This window comes from Delphinus delphis, chromosome 15 (assembly GCF_949987515.2).
Source record: "Delphinus delphis chromosome 15, mDelDel1.2, whole genome shotgun sequence".
In the NCBI taxonomy this organism is placed as follows: Eukaryota; Metazoa; Chordata; class Mammalia; order Artiodactyla; family Delphinidae; genus Delphinus; species Delphinus delphis.
In genome coordinates, this window is record NC_082697.1 from 66,819,276 (window position 1) to 66,837,290 (window position 18,015).

At 45.1% G+C, this 18,015-nt stretch overlaps 1 protein-coding gene across 1 annotated transcript in view; it reads left to right on the forward strand.

Annotated features, from left to right (window-relative positions):
* Nucleotides 1-1,480: 1,480 nt before the first annotated feature.
* Nucleotides 1,481-18,015, forward strand: part of OTOA (otoancorin) — a 59,915-nt gene continuing 43,380 nt past the window's right edge. Inside the window, exons 1-8 of the mRNA XM_060033071.1 lie at nucleotides 1,481-1,571; nucleotides 1,915-1,943; nucleotides 2,035-2,065; nucleotides 2,181-2,208; nucleotides 3,678-3,765; nucleotides 6,535-6,666; nucleotides 9,596-9,831; nucleotides 13,819-13,922. Of these exons, the coding sequence (XP_059889054.1) occupies nucleotides 1,481-1,571; nucleotides 1,915-1,943; nucleotides 2,035-2,065; nucleotides 2,181-2,208; nucleotides 3,678-3,765; nucleotides 6,535-6,666; nucleotides 9,596-9,831; nucleotides 13,819-13,922 (739 nt within the window). The remainder of the gene's footprint in view (nucleotides 1,572-1,914; nucleotides 1,944-2,034; nucleotides 2,066-2,180; nucleotides 2,209-3,677; nucleotides 3,766-6,534; nucleotides 6,667-9,595; nucleotides 9,832-13,818; nucleotides 13,923-18,015) is intronic.

The window sequence follows — 18,015 nt, forward strand, 5'->3', positions numbered from 1 at the left end:
ACACGGCCAAACGGTTTTCCGGAGTGGCCATATCAGCAACGTATAAGAGTTCATGCTGCGCCCCATCATCCTCAACACTTGGTGTTGTTAGTCTTTTTAACTTTTAGCCATTCTACTGTGTATGTAGTGAATTTGTTACCACATCAGACTGGGGTCCGCTTGCCCGCACGCAGCAAAGACAATCTATTGACCCTGGGTTTTGGTGAAGGAAAGTGCAGCATTTATTGCAGGGCACCAAGCAAGGAGTCCAGGGAGCTAGTGCTCAAAAGGCCCCCCCAATCCCCAGAGTCTTTCAGGGAAAGTTTTTTCAAGACAGGGTGAAGGAGGGGGGTTTGGGGTGTGTGATCAGCTCATGGACATGCTTCTGATTGGTTGGTGGTAATTGGGAGTCGACATCATTAACCTTCTGGTTATAACCGGTCTGTGGCCTACGTGCTTGTGGGCAACATAAGTTTACTTCTTCCACCTGGTGGGGGTTTCAGTATCTGCAAAACAACTCAAAGGACGTGGCTCAGAATATTATCCACAGTCCTGGAGGAGGAGCTAAAGGTCCTTGACTTTAATGGCTAAAGTATTATTATTTTGTCTTGCTTGACTGTTTTCCTTTTTATGCGTTTTCTCACTGCCCTGGTTAAATTTATTCTTTGGAACTTGGGGAAGGCCTAGGAGGCTAAAGTCTTTGTATAGACAAGAGGCAGGCGGAAGGGAGTGCGGGTCTGTTTTGGGAAGGCTCCATACGGTACGGCTCAGTTACAGTACCTCGTAAGGGTTCAGTTTGCATGTTCCTGGTAACTAATGATGTTGATAAGCTTTTATGTGCTTATTGGCCATAAATGTATTTTTTTTTTTTTTTTTTTTTTTTTTTTTTTGCAGTACGCGGGCCTCTCACTGCTGCGGCCTCTCCCGTTGCGGAGCACAGGCTCCGGATGCACAGGCTCAGCGGCCATGGCTCACGGGCCCAGCCGCTCCGCGGCATGTGGGATCTTCCCGGACCGGGGCACGAACCTGTGTCCCATGCATTGGCAGGCGGACTCTCAACCACTGCGCCACCAGGGAAGCCCAAATGTATTTTTTTTTTTAAATGAAGTTTAAGTTTATATTTTTTCCCTATTGGCTTGTTTATCTTCTACTTACTGAATTGTTAGAGTTCTTTTCATATTCTAGATATAAGTCCTTTGTCAGATATAACAGAATCCATGCTTTTAACTGCTGCTTTTTGTCTGATTGAGGGGAATGAGAGGTAGATGTCAGAATATAAACAGGCCATTGTAGAGTGAGGAGAGAGATGATTGTGTCTTATACTAGCATAGGGTTTAGATGGAGCAAAGTGGATGGAATTTAAAATTAAAAAAAAAAAACACCTCAAGGAATTCTGGGTCTATTTTTTCCCCTTTTGTCTTCTGAATGTTCCTAAATATATTTACAGATACAACCTGAATCAAACCTGAATTTTTCTTTGCTTGAATTAACTACAGGGAGAATGTCTCAGGAACCTAGGACATACTCTCTTTTGCTGTTCCTTTTTCTGAGCCATGGAGTGGCAAGTCATGGAGTTCCAGATTCCCGGCAGGGTAAGTCCTGAGGGAGGAATCATCTGTCATGGTTCCACACATCTTAGAGAATGGAGTGGGGTTAGATCAATTTAGGTACATGATGCCGCAAAGTGTTTAGGGATGTGTGTGTGCCTATGTGTGTGTGTACCCACGTAAGTGTAGAATTTTCAGGATCATTCTGAAAGGGTTTTTCAAACCAAGGTTTTTTCACACTGGCACATATGCTCACAAGTATAATTAAAATTCACTAAACATTTCCTTCACGAGTAACCTTTTCGGGGGCTCTTTTCTTAATACATATTTGTATTTTTGAGGGTCATCCAGTTCAATTCTATTTATACATTCAACGGCTTTGTTGCAGATTTGCCTCCTTTGTTGCAAAAAATGGCGGTGAGTATCCATTTTATTTTAAACAACATCCCCTGTACTGGAGCTGCCAACTTTTGGATGTTATACTCGACAATATCTCTTTGCCTTTTAGGAAGAAATAATAGATGGAAGCTACCTGAATGGTAATGTCCCTGCTGTCCCTGCTTGTTGCTTCTAAGAATTTCAAACAGAATGTGCCTATGATCTCTCTGGCATGATTCCTTTTTAAGTTGTCTTTTCATTTTATTTCCATTGTAGCCTTGCTGGATCTCATACAGTTTCAAAGGTAACTCATCCTAAAGGGGAGGGGAAGGGATGGAATAGATTTTTAATAAAAATTCTTAATGGAAGTCTCTTAACTATAGAAAGTAAAATGTACTCATTACAAAAAATATCACCCAATGAACAAGTGTTTTAGAATAGATACATTCGTTCAACACAAGTTTGGCCCCCTCTGCTCTAACATTTACTGACTGCTTACTGTGTAGCAGGTACTATTCTAAGTGCTTTTATGCATAGAAACACATGTCCTCTTCCCAAGCCTCCCCCTCCTCCCACCCAAGTAGGCCCTATTGTTACCCCATTGGACAGAATAATGAAACTGAGGCCCAGGGAGGTGATTTAAGGTCACACAGCTGGGAAATGGTGGAGCTGGGGTGTGTATCCGGCAGCCTGGCTCCAGGACTCACTGTTACTTTGCTCTCACTGTCACTTTATATTCTGTGTACAGGCTGGTGTTAGATACCAGGGATGTGGAGCAGGGCACTAGATAGTCTTATGGAAAGACAAATATGAACAGATAATTCTAATATAACAAGTACTATGAAGGAGAAATGGGAGCCTTGGGGCCCCATGACAGGGGCACTTAATTATACTAAACTAGAAGATTCCCATAAACAGTCTTCTCCCCAAGGTAACTCCAGTTGATAGTTTTGGATACATTCTTTCAGGCTAAAATTTTTTATCTATCTATCTGTCTATCCATCTGTCTATAAAAAATGTGACTATAAAAGGCCTTCTAACCGTTTAAGGCAGGAAGATTTATCTACTGCCAATCATTCCATCACAGCTAAAAGCAAAAGTCCACCTCACTCCCTTTGACTGGATGAGTGACATTCCATTCCATACCATCTGTTTAACATTTCACCTGCTGTTGGATATTTGAGTTGTTTCCAATTTTGGGCTGTTATGAATGAAGTTGTGCATTTTCTATGTGTTGGTCAACGTTTTCAGCACTTTACATGTGTGAACAAATTTAATTCTCACAGTTGTTCGCTGTATTACATAGAAAGGGAAACTGAGGCACAGGAAAATTCAGTAAACTGCCTAAGGCCATACAGTTCAGTGGTAGAGCCAGGATTCAAACCCAGGTTTCGAGCCTACAGTCCTAACTGCGCTATTTCAGCCTCTCATGGTATACAAGGCATCTGTTTTTTAAACTTAATATAGTCAGGACACCTTTCCAAGTCAATCTGTTTGGATTATTAATCTGAGTGGATTGTTATGGGATTTAGCTTCAAATTGATCATTGTCTTTGAGAGACTGGTATGCAGGCTGATTCCTGGAATTGGAAACTCCCCCTCACTGTGCCAAGGAAACACATCTCCTACCTCTAAGCACAGAGTTCCTAGCATCCCGGCCCATCTTCATTGTCCTTTCTGAACCTCGGTCCCCTGATCACTCAGCTAGTAGGGGAACTGCTCATCCTAGGCGAGCCTGTCACCATGACCTTCTCCTGTCTGTCTTCAACTGAAGCTCCCATGTGTGGACGGCAGACCTGTCCCACAGAGTCGTGGCCTATCTGAATTCACGGAACGTTGCCTTCACCATCCCCAGCCTGCAGGTGTGTATCTGAGACCCGTCCCTATGTTCCCCTCTCAGTGCTCAGGGGTTGCAAAGTCAGGGGCCGGAAGTGGGCTAGGTGGAGAGCTAGTCTTCACTTCCACAAAGGAACATGTTCTGTCCAGTGTTTTTAAGCTCCTTTGTCTCTCTTTCATTTTTCCACTTTTGATGGAGACATGGTGTATTAGAGCAGCAGTCCCCAACCTTTTTGGCACCAGGGACCGGTTTCATGGAAGACAGTTTTTCCATGGGTTGGGATCGAGGGGATGGTTTCGGGATGATTCAAGTGCATTACATCTATCGTGCACTTTATTTCTGTTATTATTACATTGTAATATATAATGAAGTAAGTATAGAACTCACCATAATGTTGACAGGAGGCGGAGCTCAGGCGGTAATGCGAGTGATGGGGAGCGGCTTGCCCGCCGCTCACCTCCTGCTGTGCGACTTGGTTCCTGTCGGGCCACAGATCGGTGGTGGTCCAAGGTCACGCACTGGTGTTAGAGTATAGGCTGAGCTACTCTAACAAAGAGACCATAGATTGCAGCAGCTCGAACAATTTAGTTTATTTCTATCTCATATAATAGTCCAGGGCTAGGTGGGAGGTCCAGAGAGGAGAGACAGCTCTACTTCAAAAGGCCATCGAGGGGCCTGGGTTCCTTCTGTCTTGTTGCTTTGTCATCATCTAAGGAGTGGTTGCCCACATGATTGAAACAGCACATCCATTCTCCAACCCAGAGAGGGTGTGGTGGGAAAGAGGAAGTGAAGGCTGAATAGCTTCTCTTTAAGGATGTGACCTGCAAGTTGCACACTTCTTCCTGCTCACGTTTCATTGGCTCACAGTCCACAGTCACATCTTACTGCAGAGGAGCAAGATGAGAGACCATGTACCCAGCTAAAACTTACGGGATTCTGTTCCTAAAATAATTACAAGAGAGTGGACCTTTGGGTATAATTATCAGTCTCCCAATCATGGGTCCAAGAAATATTTTTCTTCCCTTTTAACTCTACTAGAAGAAAAACAGTAGCACAAACATGTAAATGGATGGCAGTGGATATTTGCCTTGGGGAACAATAGGGCCTGGTGGGGACTGCGGTGAATTGGCCAGCACATGCCTCATTAGCATAATCGGTAGCCCAGGGCGTTTTGTTTTGCCTTTACCAATACACTGTGAATAGCACAGAAAATTGAGACAACATTCTTTCAGATTTCAAAGACTATTATTTGATTCAGCAAAGAAGTCATGTCATTGACGAATGAAGTTCTGACATATGTCTTTTTTTGTTTCGGTTTTTACTTACCTTATAGTGAAGATGAGTGTCAACCAACATTCATGTGAGAACGACACTCAGAACCCTGGTTGTTATCCATTTACCAGGAACCCGCTAGGTGGAGGTGGCTGGTGGCCTCATGGCATCTGCTTTCTTCGCCATGTTCATCTGTGCAATCTAAAGAGAAGTGATGCCTGCCCTTTCTCTCTAGCAGTAGGGTTTCTCATAAAATGTGTATATTTTAACCTGATTAGGAGCTATACTACCTCTCTTCCTATTTGTATATTCATTTAGTATCTACTTATCCAGCCTCTATTCTCTGCCAGGCACGGTTCTAGACACTGGAGACTCAGGAGAACAGGCGGTCACATTAGTACCCACGTGGGCCTTTCATTCTAAGGGGAGGGACATTGAGTAAACAATCATTGAACTCATTCAGGGCAGAGAATAATGGCTGGCACTTACTGAGAACACTTTACATCATCATTTACTCCTCATGACCTAGGATTCATTCTTACTTACATAGTAAGTTTGACTGTTGTTCCTACCTTTCAGCTGAGAAAACTGAGACCCAGAGATACTGTTGCCCATTTATCAAATAAAAATACAGGTTTCCCAGTTAAATTTGACTTGCAGATGATCAACGAATACATTTTTTTAGTGTAAGTATGTCCCATGCAATATTTGGGATATACTTATGCTAAAAAATTATTCGTTTATCTGCAAGTCAAATTTAACTGGGCATCTTGTATTTCATCTAACCATCCTAGTTAAGGAACTTGCCCGAGGCCGTACAACTAGTAAGTGGCAAGGTGGGGATTTGCACAAAGGTTATCTGGTGCTAGAGCTCACCTTTGTCCATGATGTCACACTATGCTGCCTTTCTAGAGCACCTCTATTTAAGGAAGATTTAGAAAAGAATTCCCCAGATAGCAGAGGAAATCTCTTTCAGGAGAGGCTGCTGGCCTCTGCCCCTCACCCTGGAGGGGGTGCCACGGGGAGTTCATGCTGCCTGAATTTTGCTCCTGTGCTGGGGGCTTGGAGCAAGGGAGAGGGTTTGAGCAGTGCCCATCTGGAAGTAGTAAACTTTCCGGGTAGAGGCCAGCTTCCCTGGACTTGAAACCTCAATCACCTGCAGGGACCAGGCAGGCCATGGGGAAATCAGCTACCTGGAGGGTGGTGAGCCGGAAGAGTAATAACAGTGAGCAGCTGTCCCTCTGCCTGTTGATTATTACACAGAAGGGGATGTATGCCCAGCGTTGCCACATCTTTGTGGTTTCCAAGAAAAGTTGGAAATTTGGATTTTTGTGAGGAATTCCATGAATTTTAAATGTTAGCAGCTCATAAAAAATTTTGGAGCCAATTCAACCAAACGTGTGCAGGCTGCCAGCTTGCGGTCTCTGCAGGGAATTAGGTGGCCTGGCTGGGCTGCTGGCCGTGGTGCTGACCATGTGCTCCTGTCCTGTCCTCACTGACTCTCCTAACGTTCCATATCCAGGCAGTCATGGAACACCACCTGGAACAATGTTTGTACCAGCCCTGGAAACTGCTGGAGGACCTGAGGGGAACCGATGCTCAGCAATTCCGCACTGCCATGAAATGTCTCTTAGAAGACAAGAAGGACCGCTTGGTGAGGCTCTCTTGGCATCCTGGGAGCGGAGGACATCCAGGGCCAGTTGGTGTTTGTCGAGTTGAATGGAATTGAGCCTCACTCAGGCCTGGGCCCTTCTTTATCTCTTCCTCTCTCCTTCTCCTTCTGCAAACTCCCTGGGACCTAGGTTTCCTCTCGTACTTTCTCCAAAGTTCAGATGAAGAGCCTTATGAGTCATATGCTTATGAGTACTGAGAAATGAGGGGTACTGAGGAGTCCCAGCAGTTTGGCTTCATAAACATCCATGAATGATTACTGTGACCCAGGGGACACTGGATTCAGAGATGAAAGACTGTCTCTGCCCTCAAGGAGCTTATGGTCCAGGGAGACCAAAAAACAGGGACAGAAAATTCCCACAAAATGAGGTTGGTAATGTAAGAGCAAAGAAAAGGCCTCTGAGACCCAGAGAACCCTTGGAATCAGAAAGGTGAGGTGTAGAGGTGGTTTTCTTTTCAGAGGCAGTTGAGTGTGGAGCCGTGTTTTCCAAAGGGAATTGAACCATTTAAACATTTTAATAATCATAAAGTTATTTTAATGTCTGTTATTAAAATGCACATCAAAACTGTGAGTTTGGTGGAGATGTAATGTTTCCTTTTGAAATGAATTTAAGTTTTAAAAAGAGTTTAAAGTAAAAATATGAACTAAATAATAGTAGGCAATGCAAAGATATGGCAAAAATGAGGATGGTGGTCTTTGAAAATGCTACTGATCTGTGTTTACTGTGTGTCGGGTATTATTTCCAGGGAACGATCAGCAAGCCGTTTCTGTAAAGGGCCGGAGAGTAAATATTTTAGGCTTTGCAGGCCATACAATCTCTGTCACCACTACTCACCTCTGCCGCTGTAGCATCAAAGCAGCCGTAGATGGCAGGTCAATGCATGGGTGTGGATGTGTTCCAATTAAACTTTATTTGCAGAAACAGACAGTGGGTCAGATTTGATCTGTGGGCCATATTTGCCAACACCGTTCTAAGGGTTTAACAAACCTGGACCTATTGAATTGTCTCCAGGACCTTCTGAAATGAGGATAAATAGACTCTTACCATTTCAATATTCAGATGAGGAAACAGGCTTGGAGAGGTTGAGTAAGTAACCTCGGGTTACACAGCTTGAAAGTGGCAGATCTGAGGTGGGAACCTGGGCTCCTGACTCTAGCTGTGAGCCCTCTGGCATCTGGTGAAGCCCATGGGCTCCATCTCAGAATAATGTGTTAAAATACAATGGATGACAAAGGAAGCCAATTCTATTGAAATACATTTATCAAAATACATAAGACAAAGTTAAGGGTACAGTAATTTATGTGCTTCTTTAACACATCCAATAACAAGATTTAGTGGCGGGGCTAATAGTTTCTGTAATTTTGAGGAAGTGTTGAGTGTAAGTGAGATTTCAAGACATTTGCAGCAATGGTAGTGAGTTATGAAAGTTTGTGATTTCTAGTGATGACACATCAAAGGTTCTCCTGCCACCTTGCTGGCTTGCTGCCTACATTCATCCCTGAAGGAGATGCCAGGGACCAATTCCATGGCAGTGAAAAGGAGGTTGCAGTTTCCCCCCAGTGTTCACAGATGCCCTAATACTATCCGCAGACCCCTGCCCAATAACCCCTAAGTTACACTCTTAGCCGCTGCACTGTTTGGCCCCAACCGGGAATGACGTAAGTTAGGAAACACATGGGCGTGGTGAGAGGTGTGGGCTTGGACTCCATACACTTGTTTCAGATCCCAGCTTTGTGCAGGTTTGGCCTGGTTAACTAGTCTCTCTTTTGTTCTCATCACCTGTAATATTGAGTTAATTATAGCATGTAATGTTTGCTGAGTGTTCACTAGGTACCGGGCACTCTCCATTCATTATCTCCTTCAATTCTCATCTAGATCTAGGAGGTAGGCCCTGATTTTATCTTCATTCAAGAGGAAGAAACTGAGACTTTAAAAATATAAGTGATTTGCTCAGGGACATACACATGTAAGTGGAGGGCCTGGCATCTGAACCTAGGAATGTCTGACCCGCAGACCCATGGGGCTTCACCTATAGGACTGTTGTGAGAATTACAGGAGGTGATGCATGCTTGCTCCATGCTTGACACAGTGCCTGGAGTGTAGTCCATAGGCAGTAAATTGTGGTTGTTGTTTTCGGAGGGTGTGTTGGGTGAAGGACAGAGTCGTGTCCAGTCTGATTGTACCTACACCCTGTCAGTATTCCTGGGGTCTGTGGTTCAAAAGATTCATTCACTCGTTCATCCTAACAGGCTATTTCTCAATGTCTTCTAGGTACCAGGCATCCCACTAGGCACATGGCTTGGGCCCCAGCACTTTCCTGGCTCAACCTCAGCTACACACTGGAATCAGATGCCAGGGCTCCACCAGAGACCAGTTAAACCAGGCTCTATACAGTGGTGCTGGGGATCACCTCCCTAGTGATTCTGATGTGTAGCCAAGATTGAGATCCACTGGCTTGGAGGAAAGATAGGCCCATAAGCATCTCTAATGCATCATGGAGTTTGGTTCAAGATGCTGTTGGGAGCCCAGAGTGGAGGGAGATTTGGATTGACTTAAGTAGGACATCAGAGAAGACTTCACCAATGAAATGACAACTGAGCTTGGCCTTAAAGGATCAGCTGGATTTCTCTGGGAGAAGGAGGTGGAGAGGGGATGCCAGTTAGAGCAAGGGCCTGGGGTGTGACAGTCATGGTGTATCTGGAGAATGACAAGGTGCCTAGTGTGGGTGAAGCAGGTGAAGACCTTGACTTTGTTCTTTAGATGATGGAAAGGTCTAGAAGATTTGACATAGCAGCATGGTGTTTAACAGTGGTCCTGAATTTCACCACTGCTGCTAAGTGTGGTCTCTCCCAGTGTTTCCAAATCAAGAGGCAGCTCTCAAGACAAGCCTAAGTTCTATCATTCCTGTAGGAGCTGGATGACATCACTGTTGACTTGGGAGAGATTCGGAAACAAGCCTTGCAGAGCCCGGGCGTGAACCGCAGCCTGTTTCTCATCACGCTGGAGAGGTGTTTCCAGGTGCTGAACCCCCTGGAGTGTGTGGAGATCCTGGGCAGGGTGCTAAGGGGCTCCTCAGGCCACTTTCTCCAGCCGGATATCACGGAGAGGCTCCCCCGGGACCTGCGTGAAGATGCCTTCAAGAACCTGTGAGTGACCCCCTGCCCCCCCCGAGTCTGTCCTGAGAAGTCAAGGAGGTAACGCATGAGGGAGGGGAGAAGGCAGGTGGGGACAGGTTAATATTCGAGGTCAGTTTAGAGATGGTTTGATTAAAACAGAGTCTCCCAAATTTTAGTCATTCTGGTATCATCCTCACAATTTTTCCATACCTATATACCACCTGTATTATTATTAGTTCGTGTTTTTTAAAAATAGATTCATTCTATTTACTTAAAATATCTATTTTAAAAGTAAATATGGGACTTCCCTGGTGGCACAGTGGTTAAGAATCCGCCTGCCAATGCAGGAGACACGGGTCCGATCTCTGGTCCGGGAAGATCCCACATGCCGCGGAGCAGCTAAGCCTGTATCCCACAACTACTGGGCCTGTGCTCTAGAGCCCGCGAGCCACAACTACTGAGCCCACGTGCTGCAACTACTGAAGCCCACGTGCCTGTGCTCTGCAACAAGAGAAGCCACTGCAATGAGAATCTTGTGCACCACAGCAACGAGTAGCCCCTGCTCGCCGCAACTAGAGAAAGCCCGCACACAGCAACGAAGACCCAATGCAGCCAAAAATAAATAAATGAATTTATTTTAAAAAAAGTAAATATGATACACACTACTGTATATAAAAAAGATAACTAACAAGGACTTACTGTATAGCACAGGGTACTATACTCAATATTTTGTAACAACCTATAAGGGAAAAGAATCTGAAAAACATAGGTACATATGTATGTATAACAATCACTTTGCTGTACACCTGAAACTAACACAACATTGTAAATAAACTATACTTCATAAAAAATAAGTAAATAAATTTTAAAAAGTAAAGGGCTTCCCTGGTGACGCAGTGGTTGAGAATCTGCCTGCCGATGCAGGGGACACGGGTTTGTGCCCCGATCCGGGAAGATCCCACATGCCGCAGCGCGGCTGGGCCTGTGAGCCATGGCCGCTGGGCCTGCGCATCTGGAGACTGTGCTCTGCAATGGGAGAGGCCACAACAGTGAGAGGCCCGCGTACCGCAAAAAAAAAAAAAAAAAAAGTAAATATGGTATAATTACTGTAAATGGGAAACCAGTATCATTTGTCTTAAGTAATCATAAAAATAAATACAGTATAAAAAACAAACCAGTGTCATTAAATCCTAGCTAGATATGTTGTTCTGAGCCTACGACCTGTTCCCTTGGTTAAAAAAGGAGCTGAGTGTGTGTTGAAGACTCTCTAGCACTAAAGTGAGACTTCCACCTTGAGAGTCAGCAGGACTGACAGACACAGTTGGATCCAGAAGCTCAAATTACATCATCAGGAACATCTCTGGCTTTTTATCTCTCAGCTCTGCCCTCCTCTGTGTTGGCCTCACTCCCAGGCGGGCTCTCTCCACGAGGGAGCATGGGCACAGTTCCAGGTAGAGTCCTAGACCTGATTCTCATTGGTCCACACTGGGTCATGTGCCCATTCTTCTTTTTTTTGGCTACGTCACTCAGCATGTGGAATCTTAGTTCCTCAACCAGGAGGGATCGAACCCACGCCCCCTGCAGTGGAAGCGTGGAGTCCCAATCACTGGGCCACCAGTGAGGTCCCCATGTCCCCATTCTTGAGCCGGTCACTGTGGCCAATGGGATCTTATATGCTGAATGGCTTAGATGTGGGTCACAGTCCCACCCAAATGACATGGATCAAGATGGGGACATGGGGACTTCGCTGGTGGCCCAGACAAGTGTTGAGAAGAGGGAGGAGTGGACACTTGACAGTCAAAACTCACAGCTGGCCAGCACAAAACTTTATGTAAACCCTGACAAGAGCCTGGGAGAAGGTTACAAGCCTTACAGAGAGAAAGACAACAGATTAATACGGAGAGAACGTTGCCCGACACCAGATTCTCATCATGAGGTGGGAGTCCAGAATATGGCCCCATTTCCCGTTTCTTGATGAGCATCATTTAATCCAACCTCTTCTTTCGCAGATGAAGAAACTTAAGCCCAAAGAGAGGACAGCGTCCTTTGAAGTGACCCCCTGGGGCTTGACTTAATTTGAACTCAAGCCAGTTCTTCTGAATCTCAGTTTTTTGTTTTTTGTTTTTTTTTTTGCGGTACGCGGGCCTCTTACTGTTGTGGCCTCTCCTGTTGCGGAGCACAGGCTCCGGACGCGCAGGCTCAGCGGCCATGGCTCACGGGCCCAGCCGCTCCGCAGCATGTGGGATCTTCCCAGACTGGGTCATGAACCCACGTCCCCTGCATCGGCAGGCGGACTCTCAACCACTGCGCCACCAGGGAAGCCCTGAACCTCAGTTTTGACCTTTTCCTACTCTACCCTCCCGTCCCCTTCTCCTTGTGAGGATGATGTCATTAAGCCCCACCCCCCATTCTTCAAATGAGGAGACTGAGGCACAGAGAGATTGTATAACTTGCTGTAGGTCAGACTGCTAGGGAATGATAGAGCCAGCATTTTTACAAATGGGCAAGCTTTCCCTTAAATAATGTAAACATCGTTTTTTCAGAATTATATCTATCTCCTGTCCCTTTCACGTACTGTGCTGTTCTGAAAAACAAAACAACAACCCAAAAAAGACAGAGAGAGAGAAAGAGAGAGAAAGAAGAAGAGGAAGAATAAGAACCAGGAGAAGAGGAGAAAGGGGGAAAGAAAAACAACCGAGGAGAAGGAGGAAGAGAGGAGAAGAAGAAGAAAAGAAAGATACGGCAAGAAGATATTAAGATAGATTTAAGGGAAAGTTTGCCTCTTCATATATGAAATGACGGGGAGAGTGGTGAGGATAAACTTTAAGCTTAGAAAAGGGCAGATGGGTCATTTGCTGAATTGATTTTCAGTGGTGGTGGGTGGAGGTGAGGGAAGTTTTCCAGGATGAGTAGACTCAGCTATTTTGCAGGTATGAACTGGAAGGGTGATCAGTGCCAAATGCTGTGAAAGGTCAAGTCATATTTGGACCAAATGGGACTGCTGGGTATGGTGACAAGGAGCTCATTCAGGACTTGGGCCACAAGGAGTGGTGTGTTGATGAAGAAACCAGATGTCAGTGTCTTAAAAAGTGACCAAGACACTTTACGCCCATCAGGATATCTGTAATCAAAATGTCAGATAATAACAAGTGTTGACAATGACGTGGAGAAATCAGAACCCTCAGACACTGTTGGTGAGAAAGTGAAGTGGTACAGCTACTTTGGAAAATAGTCTGGAGTTCCTCAAAAGGTTAAGCATAGAGTTGCCATCTAACCCAGCAACTCCACTCCTGGGTCTATTCCCAAGAAAAATGAAATGTGTCACACAAACACTTATACGTGAATGTTTACAGCAGCGTTATTTATAATAGACAAAAGGGGGAAACAACCCGCGTCCATCAATTGATGAACAGATAAACAAAATGTGGTATGTTTGTACAACGGAACAGAATTTGGCCATAAAAAAATGAATTACTGATGCACGTTCCAACATGCATGAACCTTGAAGTCATCATGCCAAGTGAAAGAGGCCAGATACAAAAGTGACATATGATTGCATTTATCGGAAATATCCAGAAGACGTAAATCTATAAAGAGAGAAAATAGATTAGTGGTTTCTAGGAGTTGGGATGACTAGAAGTTCTGGGGTGATAGCTAAAAGGTAGGAGGTTTCTTTTTGAGGTACTTTAAAGGATTCTAAAATTGATTGTGGTGACGGTTGTACAAGTCTGAATATACTGAAAACCACTGAGTTGTATACTTTGTAAGGTATAAGTTATATCTGAATAAAACTGTTACCAAAAAAAAAAGGACCTGGTGGTGAGGAAGTGATGAACAGTCTTTGGAAGGTATTTAACTGTGATGGGAAGAGGAGAAACAGGAAAATCGCTACATCTGTAGCAAGGGAGTGGGAAGGGCTTTTAACCAAAGATAGCTTTGTATACTTTTGTTGTTTGCACCCTGCCTGAAGGCCTTCATATTTGTTCCTTAATTGACACCTATGTGTATGTCATGTAGGTCTGTGGTGTTCAAAGATCTCTACGACCAAACCTCGGCCCATTCCCAGAGGGCTGTCTACTCCTGGATGACTGGGATTTTGCAGACATCTTCCAATGGCACTGGTGAGCTCAGGCTTTGAGGTGGGAACACTTTTTAGGGGGAGTCCATCCTTAAAAGTGATGCTTCATCTCTGAAGATAGGGATTTGATTTCATTGCCACTTAAGATTTTTAGCTCCCTCAGCTTCCAAAAAGTGTTTGCTGTGGTTTATGGAAAAACCACATACCCCATTTCATCAGTGCAGTTTTCACACGCTGAAGTCTTGAAGTCAGCATCATCTGTATCTTACAATCAACACCGTGTCCAAGTTTAGCTTCTTAGTGGAACGTAAATAATGCTGGCACCTTAGATTCCATGAAAACTTGCTGTGCTGAGCAGCATGCGGGATCTTAGTGCCCAGGGATCGAACCCTGTAGTGGAAGCGAGGAGCCTTAACCACTGGACCGCCAGGGAAGTCCCTCAATGAAAACTTTTAGAATCAGGTTACAAGTTCAAAGTCTGTATCAAAGTGGGACAAAATAGTTTTTTTTTTGTTTTGCCGTACGCGGGCCTCTCACTGCTGTGGCCTCTCCCGTTGCGGAGCCCAGGCTCCGGACGTGCAGGCTCAGCGGCCGTGGCTCACGGAACCAGCTGCTCCGCGGCACGTGGGATCTTCCTAGACCGGGGCACGAACCCGCGTCCCCTGCATCGGCAGGCGGACTCTCAACCACTGTGCCACCAGGGAAGCCCAAAATAGTTTTTTTAAAAGAAAATATAGGCAATAAAGCACAGAAATTTAGTGCTAAGCTTCCTGCAACCGAAGCAGCAATAGGTCAGGAGTAGTTTATTTGGCAGATGTTCATTAAAAACCTACTGTTTTCTAGAGCAGTGAAATTCATAGAGACAGAAAGTAGAGTGGTGGTTGCCAGGGACCAGAGGGAGGAAGGAGTGGGGAATTACTATTTAATGAGTACAGAATTCCAGTTTTGCAAGATGAAAAAGCTCTGGAAATGGATGGTGGTGCTGGTTGCACAGCAAAGTGGATGTACTTAATGCCACCGAACTGTATACTTAAAAGTAGTTAAGGGGCTTCCCTGGTGGCGCAGTGGTTGAGAGTCCGCCTGCCGATGCAGGGGACGTGGGTTCGTGCCCCGGTCCGGGAGGATCCCACGTGCCGCGGAGCGGCTGGGCCTGTGAGCCATGGCCGCTGGGCCTGCGCGTCTGGAGCCTGTGCTCCGCAACGGGAGAGGCCACAACTGTGAGAGGCCCGCGTATCGTAAAAAAAAAAAAAAAAAGTAGTTAAGATCGTAAATTTTATGTTACGTGTATTTTACTGCCATTGAAAAAAAAGGAGAGAGAATGGCTATGTAGATTAGTAATGCAAACAATTTCACAGGTAGCTTCAACTTGTTGAATCGTTAATGTTAGTGATGTAAAGACAATAAACTTTTTAAACACCTAAAAAGAGCCTACTATGTGTCAGCCACTGGAGATACAAAGGAAAAGAAGACTAAGTCTTTGTTCTCATGGAGCTATAATTTTATTTGGGAGAGTAGGTGGAGAAAACTTGTAAGCAAGTAAATAAAGAGAGATAGAGAGAGAGAGAGGACACAAATACTGGTAACTGCTCTGCAGAAAATAAAAGGGATCAATGCCATGGAAAGGGTGACTGCTTTAGTCTAGAACAGGGCTTGGCAAGTGTTTTCTGTAAAGGGCCAGAGTAAATTTATAGGCTTTGTGGCCCTACAGTCTCTGTCTCAACTATCCGACGCTGATGTTGTAGCACAAAAGCAGCTCTAGACAGCAGATAAATAGGCTTGGCTGTGTCCCAAGAGAACCTTATTTATGGACACTGACATTTGAATTTCATGTGATTTTCATGTGTCAGAAAATATTCGTCTTCTTTTGATTTTCCCTCAATCATTGAAAAATGTAAAAACCGGGAACTTCCCTGGTGGCGCAGTGGTTGGGACTCCGCGCTCCCAATGCAGGGGGCCCGGGTTCGATCCCTGATCGGGGAACTGGATCCCACATGCATGCCGCAGCTAGGAGTTTGAATGCTGCAACTGAGGAGCTGGCAAGCCTCAACTAAGGAGCCCATGAACCGTAACTAAGACCCGGCACGGCCAAATAAATATTTTTTAAAAATGTAAAAACCAAGCTCGAAGGTGGGCTGGGTTTGGTCCACGGGCTGTAGTTTCTGACTGCTGGCTAAGGAGGCAGAGCAGAGCTCTCTGGGCAGGTGACTTTTGGATTGAGACCAAAATGAGAAATGGGATCAGACATGCGAGGCTCTGGAGGAAGAGCATTCCAGGCAGGGGAAGCAGCAAATACAAAGCCTCCGCGGTGGGAATGAGCTGCGTGTGTGTGGGAAACAGAGAAAGCTGGTGGCGGTGAAGTGTAGGGAGTGCCAATCAATCCTTTTCCTGGAATTCAGCTCTGAAGTTTGTATATAAGAAGCGTTAAACAATGGAATAAATGTCTTCCATGTGCAGCAGAATTCCCTCTGCCCGATGCATTGTGGTAGCCTCCAAAAAACTGAATCTCACACTAAGTGACCCTGAGAAATTCACTCAACTCACCCTCCAGACTCTAGACTTCCCTTAAGTCCTTGTTGCCGGAATTTAGTTGGAGACAGACAAATTCCTCTATGATACGTTTCATTATTAAGCTAAGTGAATTGAAATGAATTCTATTTGGACTTTAAACTTTTTTTTTCATGAAGTTCCTTGAGGTAACTGGAAATACTTTGGGTGTCAAAACTATCCCAAGTTTGGGGATCATTGGTCTGCAGAAATACAGTTCATGCTTAATAATTAATTAGAGGGACTTCCCTGGTGGCACAGTGGTTGAGAATCCGCCTGCCAATGCAGGGGACACGGGTTCGAGCCCTGGTCCGGGAAGATCCCACGTGCCGCGGAGCTACTGAGCCCGCGTGCCGCAACTCCTGAGCCCATGAGCCACAACTACTGAAGCCCATGCGCCTAGAGCCTGTACTCTGCAACAAGAGAAGCCACCGCAATGAGAAGCCTGTGCACCGCAACAAAGAGTAGCCCCCGCTCGCCGCAACTAGAGAAAGCTTGTGTGTGGCAACGAAACCCAACGCAGCCAAAAAAAAAAAAAAATTAATTAGAAATGAACAACTCAGCTTGGTTCTTGGTGAATTTAGTGGTTTCTCCACAGAATTCTCTAGCCTTCCAGGGCCATCCTTTCTTCTAATAACCAAGTCAAGTGTGCAGAGTCCCCATCGAGAGGATCACAGGTGTTTACCTGTGCGCACCACAACAGCTCTGATTCCTGGGCTGGGGGAGGGCAGCGTCTTGTCCCTGTGACTTGGCCCAGGCACCAGCTGACTTCACTGTCTCCTCTGGGCCTCAGCCATTGCCCACGGCCTGCTGCAGCAGCTCTTAGTGACTGATTCACTGCACCCTATAACGGCTCCTGCTTTTTCCATTTCCCCAAAATGCTACCAACGCAATGGTGTTCTGTGTAAATCTTTCACTGGAGGATTAGGGGCAATGGCAGCCAATTCTAGTTCACTGAAACTTGAAGTTGGATCCTGGCCACGATAAAGCCCCACTGACATTTGCCGATGGGGAATTTCAAATGCCTGAACGGAATTACAGAGTCCTCTGGGAATTGAGAGAAGGGAGAACACTGCTGCTGGCTGAGGAGATGAGAGAAGGCTTTAAGAAAGGAAACACTTGGAAGCTGAAGAGTTAGGGGAAAGGCATTCTAGCTGATGAGAAGGGCCCAAGAGAGTAAAGATTTGGAGACCATGTGGGGTGCATATGAGGAAGGTTTGGCTCATGTACATCGTGATAATAAGGAAGATAAGGATTGTTACTGGTAGTAATAAAAGAGTCAAATATATTTCAAGTTAGTAACTAAAAATAAAACTGTATTTTGTGGTCTTAAGTATTAAAAAAATAATCTGCATTTCTAACAAGTTCCCAGGTGATACTGAGGCTGCTGGTTCAAGGGCCGCTCTATTGAGTAACGAAGTGGTGGACGTCTGTCATTGCCTGTGTGTAGTGTAGCATCTCATAAGTAGGGGGCTCTCAAAAGATGGTTGTGGAATGAATTAATAAATGCAGAGAGGAGTCCTGACATCAAAGATCTTTTGACTATCATATACCAGTGCACAGCCTTTTATTAATTTTTACTTATTTGTCCA